The 19,835-nt window shown below is 37.1% G+C and overlaps 1 protein-coding gene and 1 long non-coding RNA gene across 3 annotated transcripts in view; one reads left to right on the forward strand and one right to left on the reverse strand.

The window, feature by feature from the left end:
- Nucleotides 1-19,835, reverse strand: part of LOC148910574 (uncharacterized) — a 40,044-nt gene that overhangs the window by 15,443 nt on the left and 4,766 nt on the right. The window lies entirely within an intron of this gene.
- LOC116298545 (uncharacterized) lies at nt 4,819-19,792 on the forward strand. Of its 2 annotated transcripts, XM_089031201.1 has the most exons (8): nt 4,819-5,337; nt 7,384-7,606; nt 8,390-8,547; nt 10,238-10,909; nt 11,616-11,689; nt 13,579-13,645; nt 14,760-14,836; nt 17,173-19,792. In XM_089031201.1, the coding sequence occupies exons 1-8, from the start codon at nt 4,911-4,913 to the stop codon at nt 17,281-17,283; spliced, it is 1,809 nt and encodes a 602-aa protein (XP_088887327.1). In that variant the 5' UTR covers nt 4,819-4,910; the 3' UTR covers nt 17,284-19,792. The 2 variants fall into 2 exon arrangements, with proteins under 2 accessions (XP_088887327.1, XP_088887328.1); XM_089031202.1 differs by lacking the exons at nt 13,579-13,645; nt 14,760-14,836.

Consider the following 19,835-nt stretch of genomic DNA (forward strand, 5'->3'; position numbering starts at 1 on the left):
GCGCTTGTGGGACCACCTTTTCGGTAAGCCATGCACTATCTTGTAAAAAGGGAGGATTTGTTGCACAGAGACATGACAATGTCCGTGATCTACTTGCCATACTTTTAAACAAGGTTTGCAACAACGTTCAAAAGGAGCCACAGCTTATCCCATTATTGGATGGCGAACAATTTGATCTAAAATCTACGAGCACAAGTCAGGATGCAAGGCTCGACATCAAAGCTGGATCGTTTTGGGCACGGGGAGTAACTGCATTTTTTGATGTAAGAGTATCGCATGTTAATTCCAAGAGCAACCAAAACAAATCCACTTCTACAATCTTCAAAGATCAAGAAAGCGAAAAAAGAGAAAATACCAGCAAAGAGTAATCGATGTCGATATGAGATCTTTTGCGCCCTTAGTTTTCGGTACAAATGGAGAGATGGGGGTAGAATGCCAGATTTTTCTAAAGCACCTTGCTGAGACGTTAACCAAGAAAACAGGGGACACGTATGCAAGTACTATAACATGGATTAGAACTCGATTATCTTTTGAAATAATTAAGTCAGTACACATGTGTGTCAGGGGGACAAGAACCCCTTTTTTTAAGGACAATGAGTTCTTGAATGACTTTAATCTTAACGCCAATGTAGGCGAAATTTAGAATTATTTAGATTTTAATAATAAATGTATAGTTTTAATATAATACTATATCAGTGTGAAGAGCTGCACTCGTGTTTTGAGCTACTGATTTATTTTACAAATTTGTTTTCATAAGTAATTTGTACATATATTTGTTATTTTATATTCATAATCTCTTTTGTATTGTTTTATTATTATTACTATTGTTGTTATTTAAAAGAGTTGTAATATTATTATTATTTTAATTAATATTTGTCAATAAATTATTGTTATTATTATTGTTATTATTATTATTATTATTATTATTATTATTATTATTATTATTATTATTATTATTATTAATTGGAACAGAATTTCACATAAGGCGAAGGCTTCAAGTCCATATAGCACAATAACATTTTATATTTCTATTTTTTAACACAAATTTCAAATGCTAACAAGTTATTTGGTTATTTTCTAGTCTTCTGTGCTATCCCGAGGAAAAAAACATAGAACATGGATGGTGAGACCGAAATGGTACTCGGGAAGTAGATGTATCTGGTTATATGACTCGTGGAGTGTTGTACAGAAAGAAAGGTTTTTATCTCGTAGTCATAATTCTATAGTTTTTTACACACATATCTTCATAGTTTAATATATTAGAGGGCCACAGGTTTGTTAGCATATTGCTATTTAGTGCTACCCTCAGTAAATAAAGAGTTTATTAATTATTTATTTATTTAAAGGCACAAATGAATACATTATAAGATAACTATGTCATTTCCCAGAACACCTTTCGGTCTCGACTTCTATGTTCTATGTTTTGAATCCGACAAAGGATTATTATTTTTGCATAAGAAAAGATGGGTTATTGTTTTAACCCCCTGACCAATTCCTCTAGGAAAGCAATGCAGGGGGTCTATACACAAGTTTCGCATTCGATGCATATTGCTGTTTTTAAGACCACAGACTCATTTGCACAAGTTTAGCCTCGTTTATAAGTTAGCTATATTACAGATATCGTTAAACTTCTGTGGAATTTCAACACATTGGTATTGTTTGACTTACACATTCCTTACAGTTAACTTTTGTAAATCGGATTTGCTCGCTAAAGCCTAAAGCTGTAAAAATAAGCCTGTAGTCATAGGACACAGCGGCATCTACCGAATGAGATAATGATAGGCGTACTTTTGAAAAAGGCTTGTCTTCAACAAGACTTAATTGAAACTTTAGTGTTTTTTTAACGAGAAAAGGGACTGTCTAGTGTGTATAAAAGCCACACATAACATCATATTCCTAAAATTTCCCAACGAAAACGTAACAATGTCTTTACAAGTCCCTGTGCATTCAAAATGGCGCCACAACAACACGAGTTGAAGTATTTCAATATAGTTTATAATTTGTGGCTTTTGGTACATGGAAAGTTTACACTGTTCTCCCCACTGAGATTCAAAGTAATCTCTAATTTTCTAAGACATGGAGCTACACAGTTTTCATCCACCTTCGTGAGTAAGCTTACTGTTAAACATGGGATCGCAAAGCCCCAGGTTACAGTCTGTGGTTTCGCATTTTACACATCTGTAAAATGCGAAATGACGGTTTCGTATTTTAAAGATCTGTAAAATGCAAAATCCTCGTTTCACATTTTATTGTTTTGTTTCGTTCTCTTCGCACTCGGTTGCGCAATAAGGCCTTCATATTTTTATCCATCTAATTCTGTGTTTTGGTTCTACTATTCTGGCTTCTTCCCATGATTTCCAGTCCTTCATATTCCTTTCTTTTTCTGTTGGTCTGCGCCAAGTTGTTCTCGGTCTTGCTACTTTTCTCTTTCCTACAAGTACTAAAGAAAGTGCAGTACTCGCACAGTGGTTTTGCGGTCTTGGAATCCTCAAGACGTGTAGCCAGCGTGTCCCGTGTCACAGCACGGCATGCCTGAAAAGCAGTGTTACTGAGTCGTTTACCGTGGATTTCAATCAAAAGTTAAGAATAAGCTTTGTTTTGGGATTCTAGTAATAGTTTTTTTTTGATTGAAGCACTTTTCGAAACATTGAAATTATTTATTTATCTGTTATTGATTTGAAAGACTTGCCAACAAGCGTAACGGCGAGTGAAAAAACATCCGTATTCAAATTAGTCAAACGTCTTCATGTTATTGTAAACATATGCAAATTTGACTTTGAAACATTACTTGACACTGGAAAACTTAAAGTCAGTTTTTGAAACTTAAGGCTGATTCTTTCTTATTTTCTACTTATTAATACAGTATTTTGGTCTCACAGAAGTATTATCACAGAATGTTTTGTATACTCGGAAAAAACGATTATTTATTTTCTCACAAAGACTCTTCGAAATTCTTAGAAAACGCGCTGAAAGGTACGCATGCGCAAACTCTTTTCTCTAGTGTTAGAAAATACGCATATCAAGTATCGCATGATATATGCAGAACTGAACCTCACCTTACCTAACCTCTTCGGCCTACCATAAACCACGAAACGAAACGTAACGAAATAATAAAATGCGAAACTAGGATTTCGCATTTTACAGATCTTTAAAATGCGAAACCGTCATTTCGCATTTTACAGATGTGTAAAATGCGAAACGACAGACTGTAATAATAATAATAATAATAATAATAATAATAATAATAATAATATTTATTTATACACGATAAGTTATATACAGCGTAGCTGATGTGGTCGTGTTCTAATCCTAGGTAACCCGAGGCTTTGCGATCCCATGTTTAACTGTAAGCTTACTCACGAAGGTGGATGAAAACTGTGTAGCTCCATGTCTTAGAAAATTAGAGATTACTTTGAATCTCAGTGGGGAGAACAGTGTAAACTTTCCATGTACCAAAAGCCACAAATTATAAACTATATTGAAATACTTCAACTCGTGTTGTTGTGGCGCCATTTTGAATGCACAGGGGCCCCAATCGAATCATAATATATGACACCAGAGAAAAACATTTAGCGCCAAAGGTTTTACTTTTGAACTTCTTTCAATGAGGTTAGAGAAGTATGGCGTTTAAAATTCTTTGAAGCGTTTTCCTTATGTTTTGCCGTCGAGTTATAACAGTCTGGTGCATCTGGTGCTGATGACAGCTGTACTAGAAAAATGGCGCCACAACAACAGGAGTTGAAGTATTTCAATATAGTTTATAATTTGTGGCTTTTGGTACATGGAAAGTTGACACTGTTCTCCCCACTGAGATTCAAAGTAATCTCTAATTTTCTAAGACATGGAGCTACACAGTTTTCATGCAATTTCGTGAGTAAGCTTACAGTTAAACATGGGATCGCAAAGCCTCAGGTTAAATAAAGTTTATTATTATTATTATTATCAGCCATTTCATCTTCTTTACTTAACTTCTGTACTCACTCGTATATCAAGGGCAGATCCAGCCAAAATTTTAGGGGGAGGGGGGAGGGGCTAATTGAGTTTCGTCCCTCAACACAACGGAAAACAATAAAAAAGCATCTCATTCTTCAGTTTTGCTTTGTCTTGTTTTTCTGCTGAAGGGGGGGGGGGCTTCAGTCCCCCTTTCCCCCCTGGATCCGCCCTTGTATATAGATCCAGTTCTTTCATTAAAATTATTCGATCGGGGTAATATGGCCAAAAGATATACAAGCTTCTCTTGATATTGAAATGAGTCAAGTTTCTCGTTGTCCTTCGTGGATAACATAAATATTATTGACAACGAGGAGCTGATATATGCCCATGCATGTCTCTACGGCTCCGCAGGAAGTCAAAGTCGATAAACTCGAACAAAACGATAATTTCAATCGAAAGTTAAGAATTAATAAGCTTTGTTTTGGGATTCTAGTAATAGTTTTTTTGATTGAAGCACTTTTCGAAACCTTGAAATTATTTAGTTATCTAATATTGATTTGAAAGACTTGCCAACAAGCGTGACGGCGAGTGAAAAAACATCTGTATTCAAATTAGTCAAACGTCTTCATGTTATTGTAAAAATATGCAAATTTGACTTTGAAATATGCTTGACACTGGAAAACTTAAAGTCAGTTTTTGAAACTTAAGGCTGATTCTTTCCCATATTCTATTTATTAATACAGTATCTTGGTCTCACAGAAGCATTTTCACAAAATGTTTCGTATACTGGGAAAAAAAGAACAATTATTTTCTCACTAAGACTCTTCGAAATTCTTAGAAAACGCGTTGAAAGGTACGCATGCGCAAACTCTTTTCTCTAGTGTTAGAAAATACGAGCATTCGAGAGAAGCGTTGTTTGACGACCCTAACAGCGTCTGCGAAGAAGGCTAAGAAAGCTGCAACTTATTTTTAAAAGGATGAACGAATACAGAAAACTTTTGTCCAGGATTGCACACGAAATAACCGCCGACGAGCTGGTAACGATGAAGTTCTTGTGTACAGACTTCATCCCTTACACAATAACTCGGAAGGAAAATATTCTGAATGAAGTATTCCACTTCTTTTGTAAGCTCGAAGCAGAAAGTAGGCTCGGTATCGATAACTTAGATGGGATGAAGGACATGTTAACGCACTTAAAGAAAGAGGATCTAGCATTAGAAGTAATAGATTTTCAATGCGAGCGAGTATTATATCTATCTTCTCTGAATGCCGAGAGAGAAAGCGAAAGAAACCAGACAACTCGAAGCGAACAAGAAGAGAATCAGGAAGAAGAACAGAGACGACGAAGCGAACCAGAAGTTCGAGAAGAACAACAAGCAGCAGTGGGAAACCAGAGAGGCAGAGGTAAGTGACGATAGTTGAAAGTTAATAGTAACACTGCGTTGCGTAATCTACTGAAAACGATTGTTGGTAGCCAAACACATCTAATATGTACATAAATAACACGACGAACGGCGTTCAGTCGTGTAGAATAAGATAGATACTTTTATTTAAACAGGGTTATCCTATCAGTAAAATACAATAAATTTACTGTTATCAACAGGAGCCCTAACTAAAGAAAAATAAAACAAAAGAAATAGACTAAAATAAAGGCTTCGATACTGTACCTTCATTTCACTACTTTCTCTCGAAATTAAGAGGCAATGTCCACAAGAATCAAGCAAATGGTGGCAAGAGTACTAACAATTAAAATGGAGAGAACACATTGACGTAGTATGTAAATAAACGAGCAGACGCCTAGGTTTGCTCTCATGAATTTGACCTTACATCACACTTTTATCATGTGGAAAGCGCTTGCAGATCGAGTTATTCAAGACGAAGTTGTAGTCGTTTTAATGCGGCTAGGTGTGCCAGACCAAAACTACCCAGAGCCTCCTTAAGGCTTCGAAAACTGTTTAAAACTGCTTAGTTCAGTTAATTTTTAATTATACTGACACTGTGTGGGGAGAGCTATCCGCTGGCTGTAGCAAAAATCTCAAAAGCATTCAAAACCGAGCTGCACGCATAATCCTGCGTGAATACTTCAAAGGAAGCATTTGACATTTTAGAGGCATGGTTTGACTTCTTACATGAAGCGTGCCCAGCTAGACTGCATTATTCAATTCATAAAAAGATTTTTGGTCGTTCCAATCTTCCGAGAATGAAATCAAATTCAATTCCAAACATGGAAATTTGATTGGATTTCTTTTCAGCATTTGTACAAGTTTGTAACTGTTGAAGTTCTTCAATATAAGATTCGGGCCAGCGATTACGCAGATTTACAAAAATAAATCATATGTCTCTCACAATAACTTCAAATCAATCGAAATATCTAAACACAATACCACATTTATATTGCTTGTCGATATTATTTTTTTAAATCTCAAATGGTGAAAACCGTTATACAGTTGCTGATTAATGTTAGGAATGCGAGCTTGTGACCTTAGCCAGTTTCCCAGAAAACAAGCGTTACGCTAACGCTTCGATTCAAATATTGACGCTCTACTTGTTTGTTTAGACTTCTTTACTCGCTCAAAAGTTTATTTGATCAATTAAATCGATGAAAAAGGTGCTGATTGTGAACACGGCAAAACAGAACGCAAATGTGGGTATTTGAGTGTCATTGAGTGGTTTATATTTGTTCGCAAATATTTCTCACGTCAAACCACAGGCAACCCAAGCTCACTATATAAGAGAATGTATGGGAATTTAGAATATGCCGTATTTTATTTGGAAAAACGCGAATAAAAGTTTTATCGACTTACCTGTTGTGTCAATTTGTTTATTTTGAACTCCTGTATGCAGTTTCAGCTAGTTTTGTAGGGTATTTAAGAAAAAAATTCCAACACTTAGAAATAATGACAAGGTAGGAAGCTGCCGACCCGAATTCGCTGTCACTAGTGTCCACTTCGAACCGTTTTTCTCAGTAAATACGAATACGATGAGGGAATGGCTTCACATGAGCACGAAGGAATAGTTTACCAATAAATCTGTGTGATTCAATTGGATCTAGCTGTAGCTACGAACTAGCAGTCCTCCCTTAAACTTTAAAAAGTTACTCCAATGAACGCCTGCGAATCCGTGAGGACGGCTGATCGCCCACCTTTCACAGACAAGGACTAAAAACCATACAAAATTTCACGCCACTCGTAGAGGGGGGGGGGGTCCGGAAAATATTTTGTTCAGCATTGTTCTTGTTAACCAGTCATGCGCCGTATTCTGTTGACCTCCCTCCCAGAGTGGACGATCAGTCGTCCTTGATTAGTTATCATTGATATATCAGCACGTGACTGTTTGTTGCAAAAGGCCTTTTTAAGGGTTAAATTTGTGGGTCTTGGACCGAGCTAGAAGCAAATGTCACCCAATATTTGTCCATTCATTGACAAACCGATTTTGATCAAACAATTTCAGGTACCATACTGATGCGGTGCGCTCCTTACATAGCAGGAGTTGCGTGGGTAGTTGGATCAACGTACATCCTAAATCTTCATAAGAAGGACCCTGAAGCCCTGGTGAATCTGGTTACTAAAGTGGTTTTACCTACCGGTAACTTAGTCAAGTCAATTTTTCCTGGTTCCATCAACCTTTTAATACAAGCTACGGATTTAAACAGCCTTAAGGAGTTGTGGAAAAGGTAGAGAAGTACTCATTATTAATGTCAAATCATTAATTCAAGGCGCGAAAGAGAAAGACTTCTTTCCCTGCACAAACATGTTTTCCATAATTAAATCCTTTCACTGACGTAGACGACAGCTCCCATTTAAAATTTAAAACATCAAAAATGTATTTTTTTTAGAGGGGGTAAGAATTAACCTTGAGGTGCCCTGCCTTCTTTGGGCCTGTAATTCACTGATTACTTTTTGAAGCAAACAAGCTTGCAATGCTAAACGAGCGAATGTGAGCTTGTAGATTGCCCTTACAGGATATTATATTCGTTTCAAGGCATTCAAATGATACTAAAACTCGAACAATCTTCCCTTATATTTAACTTTCAATGTTCAGTGAACGGAATTCTTAACCTCGGCTGAGCCTTGAACTTCAGTAGCCAACGAAAACGAACATGCGTAGATATCAATTCGCGACACGTGATATGGAGCCACAGCCCCGCCCCCAGCCAATCATTTTGTTAACATAATCGTAATAATCATCAACTTTCACTCAGTAACAGATTAGATTATATACTGGATCTCTTTAGCGTATGCCCGTGACGGCATCCTGTTTAATGACTCGAAGACTCCTGGGTACTATTGCGCAATTTTTCCGATTTATCGAGGAGGAAAAAGAAAACTGAAAAAAACAAACGCATTTTTAGAATGGGCTGCCACATTGTGACCAAATAGTTAGTAAACCTAAAATGTAGTGTGTGTATAAGAAGCTTCAAGACAATCTCTTTAGCTTTTATCAATGATTTTCGTAGATACCAAAGTAGTCGACTAAAGGAAGACCTCCAGAAAGTGATGGTAACAGAAGAACTAAAGAACCTGGCCAATGATGAGCCAATCGATCTGGTGGTGACGATGAGTGAAGAAGAATACAGGAATGCTTGTCTTGATCTGATGGTTGCACATACAAAAGGTAAAGGGATCCGACCAGCGAATATACAGAAAGGGATCCAAGGTTATACCATCATACATTTTATGCCATGTAAATATGTACCAACAAAGAGAACGAGAACGAGGACGAGAACGATAACAATGATAATAATAATGATAATATTAATAATAAAAAAAAAAAAAAAAATAAGGGGGGTGGGGGGAGCCATGCTAAATGAACTCTCGCCTAGTGTTGCATAAGACTTATATGTAGGAATATTTAAACGTTATTCATTAACAGATCATAGAGGCCGTATCTAGTACCGTTAAAGGAAACAACTTGTCATTTCTCTGTTTACTTTCACACAACATTCAGTTCCTTAATATTATTTCTCATGATCCTCACGATTGTCTCCTGGAAGCCATACACTCTCAAAGCCTTCTACAAAGAGTCTTGGCGTACACTATCAAATGCGGCTTTAAAATCAATAAAACTGATTTTAACTGGCAGTTGCATCTCCAGACTCTTTTCAATCAGTTGTCTCAATGCAAAGCATTGGTCAACACATGATCTTCCTGCTCTAAAACCAGCTTGATTGTCTCTGCAGAGGCGCTCGTCAACAGAGTCTCTGATACGCAGAAAAATGATTGCGAGTGCCAGCCACGCTTAGCAAAGTGTTGCCACAGTTTGGGAGGGAGGGGGGGGGGGGGGGTCAACTAATCAACAACATTTCGGCTGTAATCTCATAGCCTGGCGCTTTGTTGGTCTTTACTGCAGTTTCGACTTCGCTTCTCAAGATCTTCCCATTCAGCATTAACAGTTATGTCTATGTCATCCTTTTCTCGTGGGTCTCCTGTATTCAACAGATCTCTAAATCGCTCAGCCCACCTCTCTAGTCTACCCTTCTCGTCATTTATGATATTACCATGTTTGTCCTTTACAATTAGTATGCTTCTCCCCTGTGAGGATGTTGACATTTTTAAATACTTCCCTCTAGTTTTTCTTTAGGGCAGCTTCTTCAAGCTCTGCTGCTCGTCGATTCGCCCACCTTTTCACTCTCTTGTCTGCCTCCCTCACTTTTCCTAATCTATCTCTCATTGTCTTGGCTGTCCTTCGCTTATCGATTAGTTCTTCTGTTTCTGCACAGATCCATTTATGTTCTTTAAGCTCGAAACTAACAGTTTCTTCGGCAGCATTATAGGACTTCCTTCTTAAACTTTACCACTCATACTACGGGTCAGGATCCGATGAAAGATCTGACAGGGCATGAAAACGGTTAGATATCTTCACTTTGATAATCTTGCGCGAACTGTGGTAGTAACAAGGGCTCATTCTTCAGTTTAGGCTTCTGTTTTCTTCCGTGCAGCGCTAGCTTCAGTTGGACCTTAGCTAACAAGAGATCATAGTCACTGCCTGTATCTGCACATCTATATACTCGCACATCCAGCAAACTTCTTCCTCCATTTACCATTGATCATTACATGGTGTATCTGGTTTCGTGCGTTTCCATCCGGGGATACCCAAGTACGTTGTTTTGTGAATATTCTTATGTTGAAAAAGTGTCCCACCTATAAGCATTCCATTTTCTGCACAAAACTCGGTCAACCTAGGGTTAGTTTTTTAAGAGGTCTTGACACGCCATTTACGCTCGGCATTACGTCTCGCCCTAATTAATGCAAGCTTTTTTTATTACTCTGATATTAATATATTTGTATTATTTCTTTAATTGTAGCGCAAACCTTGTGGAAAAGGGTGATTTCATCTAAACCTTCCCGACTAGCCTCTCGCTCCTTACCGGATCTGACGTCACTTGATACCAATCACGATTGGTCACGTGGTTTGCTCTTGGAACAACTGTCTGACGATATGAAGAGAATAAGACAAAATGAAAGAAAGGATGAGAAAATCCAAAAAAACCTCTTAACGTCTGTAGAGAGTGTTTCGCTTCTTATACAACAAATCAAGTCAATTGAATCTGAAATCAATGAGTTAGAAGTTTCTATAGGCAAATCGCTTCCCGAGAAGCGCAAAGGGATATTTCATCGGTATCGACTTGAAGAATTTGAAACATCACGGGAAATGTACTATGATCGTATGCTTGGCAATCTTTCTTTTAGTTGTTTTGTAGTTCTGCTCGAGAAAGTGAACGCATTTTTGGAGAATGGGCGATTTTTATTACAACCTGAAGAAGCCGTTAAACGTCTGGGCTTGTTTGCATGGCAATTAAGACGTCAAGGATATAAGAGTTCTTGGTATACTGAATTCCAACGTTGGTCTCGCCAATCCACCTTTTACACACTAGGTCAATCCATACGTTCTTTAGTAATTAATCTCGCTTTCAAACTGAAAGATTTGGCAGCACTGTTGGTGAAAATGTTCATACTGGATCCAAAACTATTAAAAGGTATGACGGCAATCGATCAATGCGGTATATTTTAATCATGCTCAAGTCTTGGTGTTTGCAATTAGGGCAGCTTTTTGCGCTTGAATTGAAAATCGACATTTCTGCTGACTTGCTTATAAATCATCTAACTTTTTATAATATGATGTATCCCATGGAAATCTCGCTCAATACACCTTTCTACTGATACGGCGGCCACCTTGAATTATGGGAAATCTATAAAGCATAAAGTGACTGGGTTACTTTTTTCAAATAATTTATTCTTGGTGTTTCACATTTCATTTCCTCTACCAGCAAGTTTATTGCTTTTAGCATGTGCTTCTCATTTGAAAAGGGTAAAGAATTTATATAAAAAGACATCCTGACAGCTGTGCAGTCTATATATGTTCCAATAGCTGTCCCCTTGACATCCCATAATGTCTTGATTAAAACAATAGAATTCAAGATGGCCGCCCTATCGCTAAAATGGTCTATTGACACCCAAACCCGGTGTATGTAATATTGTTACTATATAATGAGCGACAGCACTCATGATCAGATTGCATTTCTTAGTATACCTATCGAGAAATCTAGAATCTGTTAATATTTTTAAGAAATGGTCACTGCTTAGCGGTCGTATATCCAGTGCTGGATGTCTGAGGGAGTCTATTAAGGAAAGCTAGGTCCAGGGCCTTGGCATTGATCATTCCTTTATTTTTCTTAATCGTAGTCAGCCAATTAGAGTTCGAGGAAAAATTGAGTGATGATGATGATGATAATGATGATGATGTCCCGAGTATTAAAGTGAGTATGGAAATATATCTTATTATGTAAACACCGCTGTCGTTGATGACTGAAGACTCATCTGCACAGCCTCCCAATAGTCCCTTATCTATTTCAGTAAATACCCTAAACACTCATCTGCACAGCATCCCAATAGTCCCTGATCTATATCAGTAAATACCTCTGTGCTTTAAGACTAAACACTCATCTGTACAGACTCCCAATAGTCTCTGACCTATATCAGTAAATACCTCTGTGCTTTAAGACTAAACACTCATCTGTACAGCCTCCCAATAGTCCCTTATCTATTTCAGTAAATACCCTAAACACTCATCTGCACGGCCTCCCAATAGCCCCTTATCTATTTCAGTAAATACCCTAAACACTCATCTGTACAGCCTCCCAATAGTCGCTTATCTATTTCAGTAAATACCCTAAACACTCATCTGTACAGCCTCCCAATAGTCCCTTATCTATTTCAGTAAATACCCTAAACACTCATCTGTACAGCCTCTTAATAGTCCCTTATCTATTTCAGTAAATACCCTGAACACTCATCTGCACAGCCTCCCAATAGTCCCTTATCTATTTCAGTAAATACCTCTGTGCTTAAGACTGAAGACTCATCTGCACAGGCTTAGTAACCTCGCTTAAGAGCCAATTATTCGCAATAGTCAACTGTAATGTAAAGAATGTGCAGCTTGAACAATACCAATGTTTTGAAATCCCAGGGACTTTTAGTGGTATCTGTGAATATAAACTTATAAACGAGGCCTGTGCAAATAAGTCTGGTCTTCAAAAACAGCGGTATGCATCTAATGCGAAACTGGCCAGGTGTATTTAAGTGTCTGCGGACGTCTATTTGCAGTGAAATGCACATGACAGATCATTAATACTGTCTGTCATTGATGAAAGAACCAAGCTACAGCTTTTATTTGGATATATTTGATCCTATTTAGCATTAAATATTGGATGAACTTTATTTGGCGTGTGGGGGGAAGGTGTACGCCAAGTATATGTGGGTTTAATTGGTTGGGATCCCTGTAGTTTTTAACAGTTGCACATGAGAAGCGACATCAATGTAGTTACAACTCAAACAAAGAAATGATACTCAAGGGAATGACACATGGCCTGAAATGGGAAAACATTACGCTCAAGCTAAAAAGCTATAATTACCAAATCGAAATATGGAGACCAATTTGAATAACTATTGTTCTGCACTGACTAGCGACTGACTAGCCTCTCATACATGTGAAAACGCTTTTATGTTTCCACGTGAACACAAGGCTAGTCAGTCGCTAGTCAGTACAGAATAATAGATATTCAAATTATCGCCATATTTCGAATTGGTTGAAGAAATACTCTAGACTAATACTAGTGTAGACATAAAACATGATGAGGATTTTTATACCTACACTTCCAGAATCCTTTTCGGTAGCTTTTTTTGTTATGCTAATTTACACTATTGTCTTGGTATTCTCAAACGTGAGTTTCAACATTTGAATATGAAAAGTATTGTGGTAACTTAGGTATGAAAATCATTAGGGTTGGGGTATATCGATGTCTCTGCTCGACAATGTATTCTTCTCTGTATATGTTTGGTTTATTATATTTTCATTTATAGACCAAATGCAAAACTCGCACCGATGTGAGGTTTAAGTTGTAAACAAAGGGATCTGGCGTGACTCAAAAGTCACGAATCACGCCAGATCCCTTTGTTCACAACTTAAACCTCACATCGGTGCGAGTTTTGCATTTGGTCTATAGTTTAATTTATTTTCGTATACCCCCACCAACCCTTACACTGGATGGATTTGTTTTTATTTTTTTGGAAGTAAAAATAAATAAAAAAAATAAAAAAATAAAAAAATAAAATACAACAAATAAAATGCTATCCTTTGCCGTTTCAGTCGATATCATCTATTTCGAAGAAGAAGTATATGGAACCTATAAAGGCCACATCTGGAAAGAGTAAAGGTGAACCATACGTTGCACAAGCATCGGATGAATTGGTACAATGATATTGACGACTCTTGAAAACTCCATAATATCTTGAATTTGTGGGCTTAGCCTCACTTTGGAGTTTGGAATTAGCGTCACTCAATTTCCTCCTGGAAATTATTTAAAATGGGCTAAATTCAAAAAATAACCACACAGAGCGAAAGAAGTGCTAATTTTTAATGATCACGTAAAATTTCGAGACTTTATTTCACGTTTCAAGGATTTTATTGAATTTTTTGATGAATCCCCATACATTTCCTTATAACATGACACCACTGAAACCAAGCTTGGGCTACCTTTGGTACAGTCGTGAATAAGGATGCTCAATACTTTTGGATAATGGCGTCATTCTACTATCAATAATATCAAAATGCATTGCTAGTTTTATTTCTTATTCCACAGCTACATCTACATTTTAAAATCGTTAGATATCACACCAATTTAATTCACTTGTGTAATTTTAAAGGTGCAGACATAAGCGAATATGTATATTCCTTGACAGCGCGAGCTAATCACTTTACATTATAGACTTTTAGACTTTAATCAATTAACACATATTATGCATAATTAAATATAGAGAAGAAAGGTAATAATAGAATAAGTTCGTGAAAGTATATTACAAGTAACAACAAACAAATTACAACCTCTCTATTCCGGAAACCGGACGATAATATCAATAAATTTAATTGCTATTTAGTTGTGCTTCTCATTGAAAACCGTAAAGTTATATAAAAAGACATCCTGACAGCTGTGCAGTCTATATATGTTCCAATAGCTGTCCCCTTGACATTCCATAATGTCTTGATTAAAACAATAGAATTCAAAATGGCCGCTCTATCGCTAAAAAAAGTCTATTGACACCCAAACCCGGTGTATGTAATATTGTTACTATATAATGAGCGACAACACTCATGATCAGATTGCATTTCTTAGTATACCTATTGAAAAATTTAGAATCTGTTTTTATTTCTAAGAAATGGTCACTGCTTAGCGGTCGTATATCCAGTGCTGGATGTCTGAGGGAGTCTATTAAGGAAAGCTAGGTTCAGGGCCTTGGCATTGATCATTCCTTTATTTTTCTTAATCGTAGTCAGCCAATTAGAGTTCGAGGACAAACCGGCTTGTGATGATGATGATGATGATGATGTCTCGGTCACGAGTATTAAAGTGAGTATGGAAATATATCTTATTATGTAAACACCGCTGTCGTTGATGACTGAAGACTCATCTGCACAGCCTCCCAATAGTCCCTTATCTATATCAGTAAATACCTCTGTGATTTAAGACTAAAGACTCATCTGCACATCTTCCCAATAGTCCCTGATCTATTTCAGTAAATACCTCTGTGCTTAAGACTAAGCACTCATCTGTACAGCCTCCCAATAGTCCCTTATCTATTTCAGTAAATACCCTAAACACTCATCTGTACAGCCTCCCAATAGTCCCTTATCTATTTCAGTAAATACCCTAAACACTCATCTGTACAGCCTCCCAATAGTCCCTTATCTATTTCAGTAAATACCCTAAACACTCATCTGTACAGCCTCCCAATAGTCCCTTATCTATTTCAGTAAATACCCTAAACACTCATCTGTACAGCCTCCCAATAGTCCCTTATCTATTTCATTAAATACCCTAAACACTCATCTGCACAGCCTCCCAATAGCCCCTTATCTATTTCAGTAAATACCCTAAACACTCATCTGTACAGCCTCCCAATAGTGCCTTATCTATTTCAGTAAATACCCTAAACACTCATCTGTACAGCCTCCCAATAGTCCCTTATCTATTTCAGTAAATACCCTAAACACTCATCTGTACAGCCTCCCAATAGTCTCTTATCTATTTCAGTAAATACCCTGAACACTCATCTGTACAGCCTCCCAATAGTCCCTTATCTATTTCAGTAAATACCCTAAACACTCATCTGCACAGCCTCCCAATAGCCCCTTATCTATTTCAGTAAATACCCTAAACACTCATCTGTACAGCCACCCAATAGTCGCTTATCTAGTTCAGTAAATACCCTAAACACTCATCTGTACAGCCTCCCAATAGTCCCTTATCTATTTCAGTAAATACCCTAAACACTCATCTGTACAGCCTCTTAATAGTCCCTTATCTATTTCAGTAAATACCCTAAACACTCATCTGCACAGCCTCCCAATAGTCCCTTATCTATTTCAGTAAATACCTCTGTGCTTAAGACTGAAGACTCATCTGCACAGGCTTAGTAACCTCGCTTAAGAGCCAATTATTCGCAATAGTCAACTGTAATGTAAAGAATGTGCAGCTTGAACAATACCAATGTTTTGAAATCCCAGGGACTTTTAGTGGTATCTGTGAATATAAACTTATAAACGAGGCCTGTGCAAATAAGTCTGGTCTTCAAAAACAGCGGTATGCATCTAATGCGAAACTGGCCAGGTGTATTTAAGTGTCTGCGGACGTCTATTTGCAGTGAAATGCACATGACAGATCATTAATACTGTCTGTCATTGATGAAAGAACCAAGCTACAGCTTTTATTTGGATATATTTGATCCTATTTAGCATTAAATATTGGATGAACTTTATTTGGCGTGTGGGGGGAAGGTGTACGCCAAGTATATGTGGGTTTAATTGGTTGGGATCCCTGTAGTTTTTAACAGTTGCACATGAGAAGCGACATCAATGTAGTTACAACTCAAACAAAGAAATGATACTCAAGGGAATGACACATGGCCTGAAATGGGAAAACATTACGCTCAAGCTAAAAAGCTATAATTACCAAATCGAAATATGGAGACCAATTTGAATAACTATTGTTCTGCACTGACTAGCGACTGACTAGCCTCTCATACATGTGAAAACGCTTTTATGTTTCCACGTGAACACAAGGCTAGTCAGTCGCTAGTCAGTACAGAATAATAGATATTCAAATTATCGCCATATTTCGAATTGGTTGAAGAAATACTCTAGACTAATACTAGTGTAGACATAAAACATGATGAGGATTTTTATACCTACACTTCCAGAATCCTTTTCGGTAGCTTTTTTTGTTATGCTAATTTACACTATTGTCTTGGTATTCTCAAACGTGAGTTTCAACATTTGAATATGAAAAGTATTGTGGTAACTTAGGTATGAAAATCATTAGGGTTGGGGTATATCGATGTCTCTGCTCGACAATGTATTCTTCTCTGTATATGTTTGGTTTATTATATTTTCATTTATAGACCAAATGCAAAACTCGCACCGATGTGAGGTTTAAGTTGTAAACAAAGGGATCTGGCGTGACTCAAAAGTCACGAATCACGCCAGATCCCTTTGTTCACAACTTAAACCTCACATCGGTGCGAGTTTTGCATTTGGTCTATAGTTTAATTTATTTTCGTATACCCCCACCAACCCTTACACTGGATGGATTTGTTTTTATTTTTTTGGAAGTAAAAATAAATAAAAAAAATAAAAAAATAAAAAAATAAAATACAACAAATAAAATGCTATCCTTTGCCGTTTCAGTCGATATCATCTATTTCGAAGAAGAAGTATATGGAACCTATAAAGGCCACATCTGGAAAGAGTAAAGGTGAACCATACGTTGCACAAGCATCGGATGAATTGGTACAATGATATTGACGACTCTTGAAAACTCCATAATATCTTGAATTTGTGGGCTTAGCCTCACTTTGGAGTTTGGAATTAGCGTCACTCAATTTCCTCCTGGAAATTATTTAAAATGGGCTAAATTCAAAAAATAACCACACAGAGCGAAAGAAGTGCTAATTTTTAATGATCACGTAAAATTTCGAGACTTTATTTCACGTTTCAAGGATTTTATTGAATTTTTTGATGAATCCCCATACATTTCCTTATAACATGACACCACTGAAACCAAGCTTGGGCTACCTTTGGTACAGTCGTGAATAAGGATGCTCAATACTTTTGGATAATGGCGTCATTCTACTATCAATAATATCAAAATGCATTGCTAGTTTTATTTCTTATTCCACAGCTACATCTACATTTTAAAATCGTTAGATATCACACCAATTTAATTCACTTGTGTAATTTTAAAGGTGCAGACATAAGCGAATATGTATATTCCTTGACAGCGCGAGCTAATCACTTTACATTATAGACTTTTAGACTTTAATCAATTAACACGTTATACATAATTAAATATAGAGAAGAAAGGTAATAATAGAATAAGTTCGTGAAAGTATATTACAAGTAAATTGACAGGTCACTTGCTTTATGGCATCATTAACTACAACTACCAGAATCCCTTGCACACTTTCTTTCGTTCAGTTAATAAGCACCAGTTGTCTTACTATTCTCATGAGGAAATACAAATTTGAATAAGAAAGAAAATTCGCGAAGCATTTTGATAGTGGGAGTCAAATGATGCCACCATGCAAACTCCTATTATAGTAAAGTTACAAGAGTCTGCTGTGGCTGTAGTACTTTCGAGTAAACAGCCACACGTAGCTAGCCAATCAGTGCGCTCGTTATAAAACATTTATTATGATCTGTGAAAAACTTACAGTACGGAAAAAGCTGTAACGTGACAGTGACGATGCCGTGTTCGAGCACTCTGATTGGTTGAGCAGCAATCTCGCGCACTGTGATTGGCTAACTACCATGTTTATATAAATTATACTGACTCGCAAACTACGTATATGACAATATTCTAGCTTTGTAGCAGCACCTAATCATGTAACCAGTTATTATATCAGGCAATTGACTGGAAATGGGTTTAAGAATGATTTAAAAATATTTATATTTAGTACAAAATGTGCAATCCTCGTTCTCACGTCACATAGCTTATAGAGCATGTGCATGTTACGTCATAAGCACCATCTTGGTTGACGATAACAATTGTTATTCATATTTCAAGGGATTTTTGAATCACATGGTTGCATACACTGTATACTAATAGATTTGGACTTTTTTATGATTTTTGATTTAAGACTTTAGTCTTAGATAGGGTATAATGGAATTTATAAGAATGTCGATCCTCTTAAATAGGGTTATCGATTGTTGATGGAAATGTTCCGCTAATTGCAAAGCTAGTGTTCATCGTATCACCACCTGGCGCGCAATTCATTTACTTTATTATATGACCTGCACTTCCTGGATTCTGATTGGTCGACAAGTGGGCCTTATTTTGCACATTCTGGCCCACGAACTGTATTTTTCGTATCCGGACCGGTGACCCGGATGTTCATAGATTTCTTTTCGCACGTGTTCATTTGACATTTGTCATTGAACCGATAACTGATGTACAAAAAAAAAAAAAAAGAACCGTTGTCTCTCTTTCTTTTTAAAAAATAAACTATACAGAATTGTTGAGTTTCAATCAGCTTATAAAAGTCCTTAAATGTCATGAATTATCTGCTCCAAATGGTAGTCAAACACTGACCACCGTGTTCTGTCAGCCAAAAAAGAATTCTATTGAAAACTTGTGATTCAGCTGATGAACCTTCTGCGAGAGACAGGAAATAACGTCATGGAAATCCTTCAATTGCTGGGTTTCACTTGACGTCATTTCCTGTCTAGAGGGGAATGTTTATAAGCTGAATCGCAAAATTTCAATACAAATCTGGCTGACAGCACATGGTGGTCAGTGTTTGACCACCATTTGAAGCAGATAATGAGATTCAAGGACTTTATCAGCTGATTGAAATACAGCAATAGGCCTAGGATTATTTTGACTGCAATATGCTCACTGACATGCTGATGCGTTATAAAATTTAGTCTGTAACTCCGAGTACGACCACCGATGCAGAGCTGGTCAAATTAAAGTGTACGTTGAGTCCCATTGGCTGATGAGGATTAGACATGCCATCTAAGTCTAGCTATTGCAGCCGAATCGTCTCTGCAGAACCTCTTCACTAGAAACCTCGTCTATCAGGGACGTAGCAGTCGGAGACTCCATTATTATCATCATAACTTGTCACGTTAGGAAGTGTCTTAGGCCGTCACACTATTCCCACCCCTCCCCCTACCAATGAAATTACGCTTCTACATCCCTGTTAGGCTTGTGTTGACGCATGCTAGCTTTATGTCCTATTTGTAGTACAATTATTACATTACAGTTTGTAAAATATCTTAAAAATAAAATCATTTCTTAGATTTACATCGATCAATGGTATCAATTGCTAGCTACCATATTATATATG

The sequence above is a fragment of the Actinia tenebrosa genome, unplaced genomic scaffold (genome assembly GCF_029948245.1).
Source record: "Actinia tenebrosa isolate PJP-AT-01 unplaced genomic scaffold, QUT_ActTen_1.0 PGA_scaffold16__25_contigs__length_10494907, whole genome shotgun sequence".
NCBI classification, from domain to species: domain Eukaryota; kingdom Metazoa; phylum Cnidaria; class Anthozoa; order Actiniaria; family Actiniidae; genus Actinia; species Actinia tenebrosa.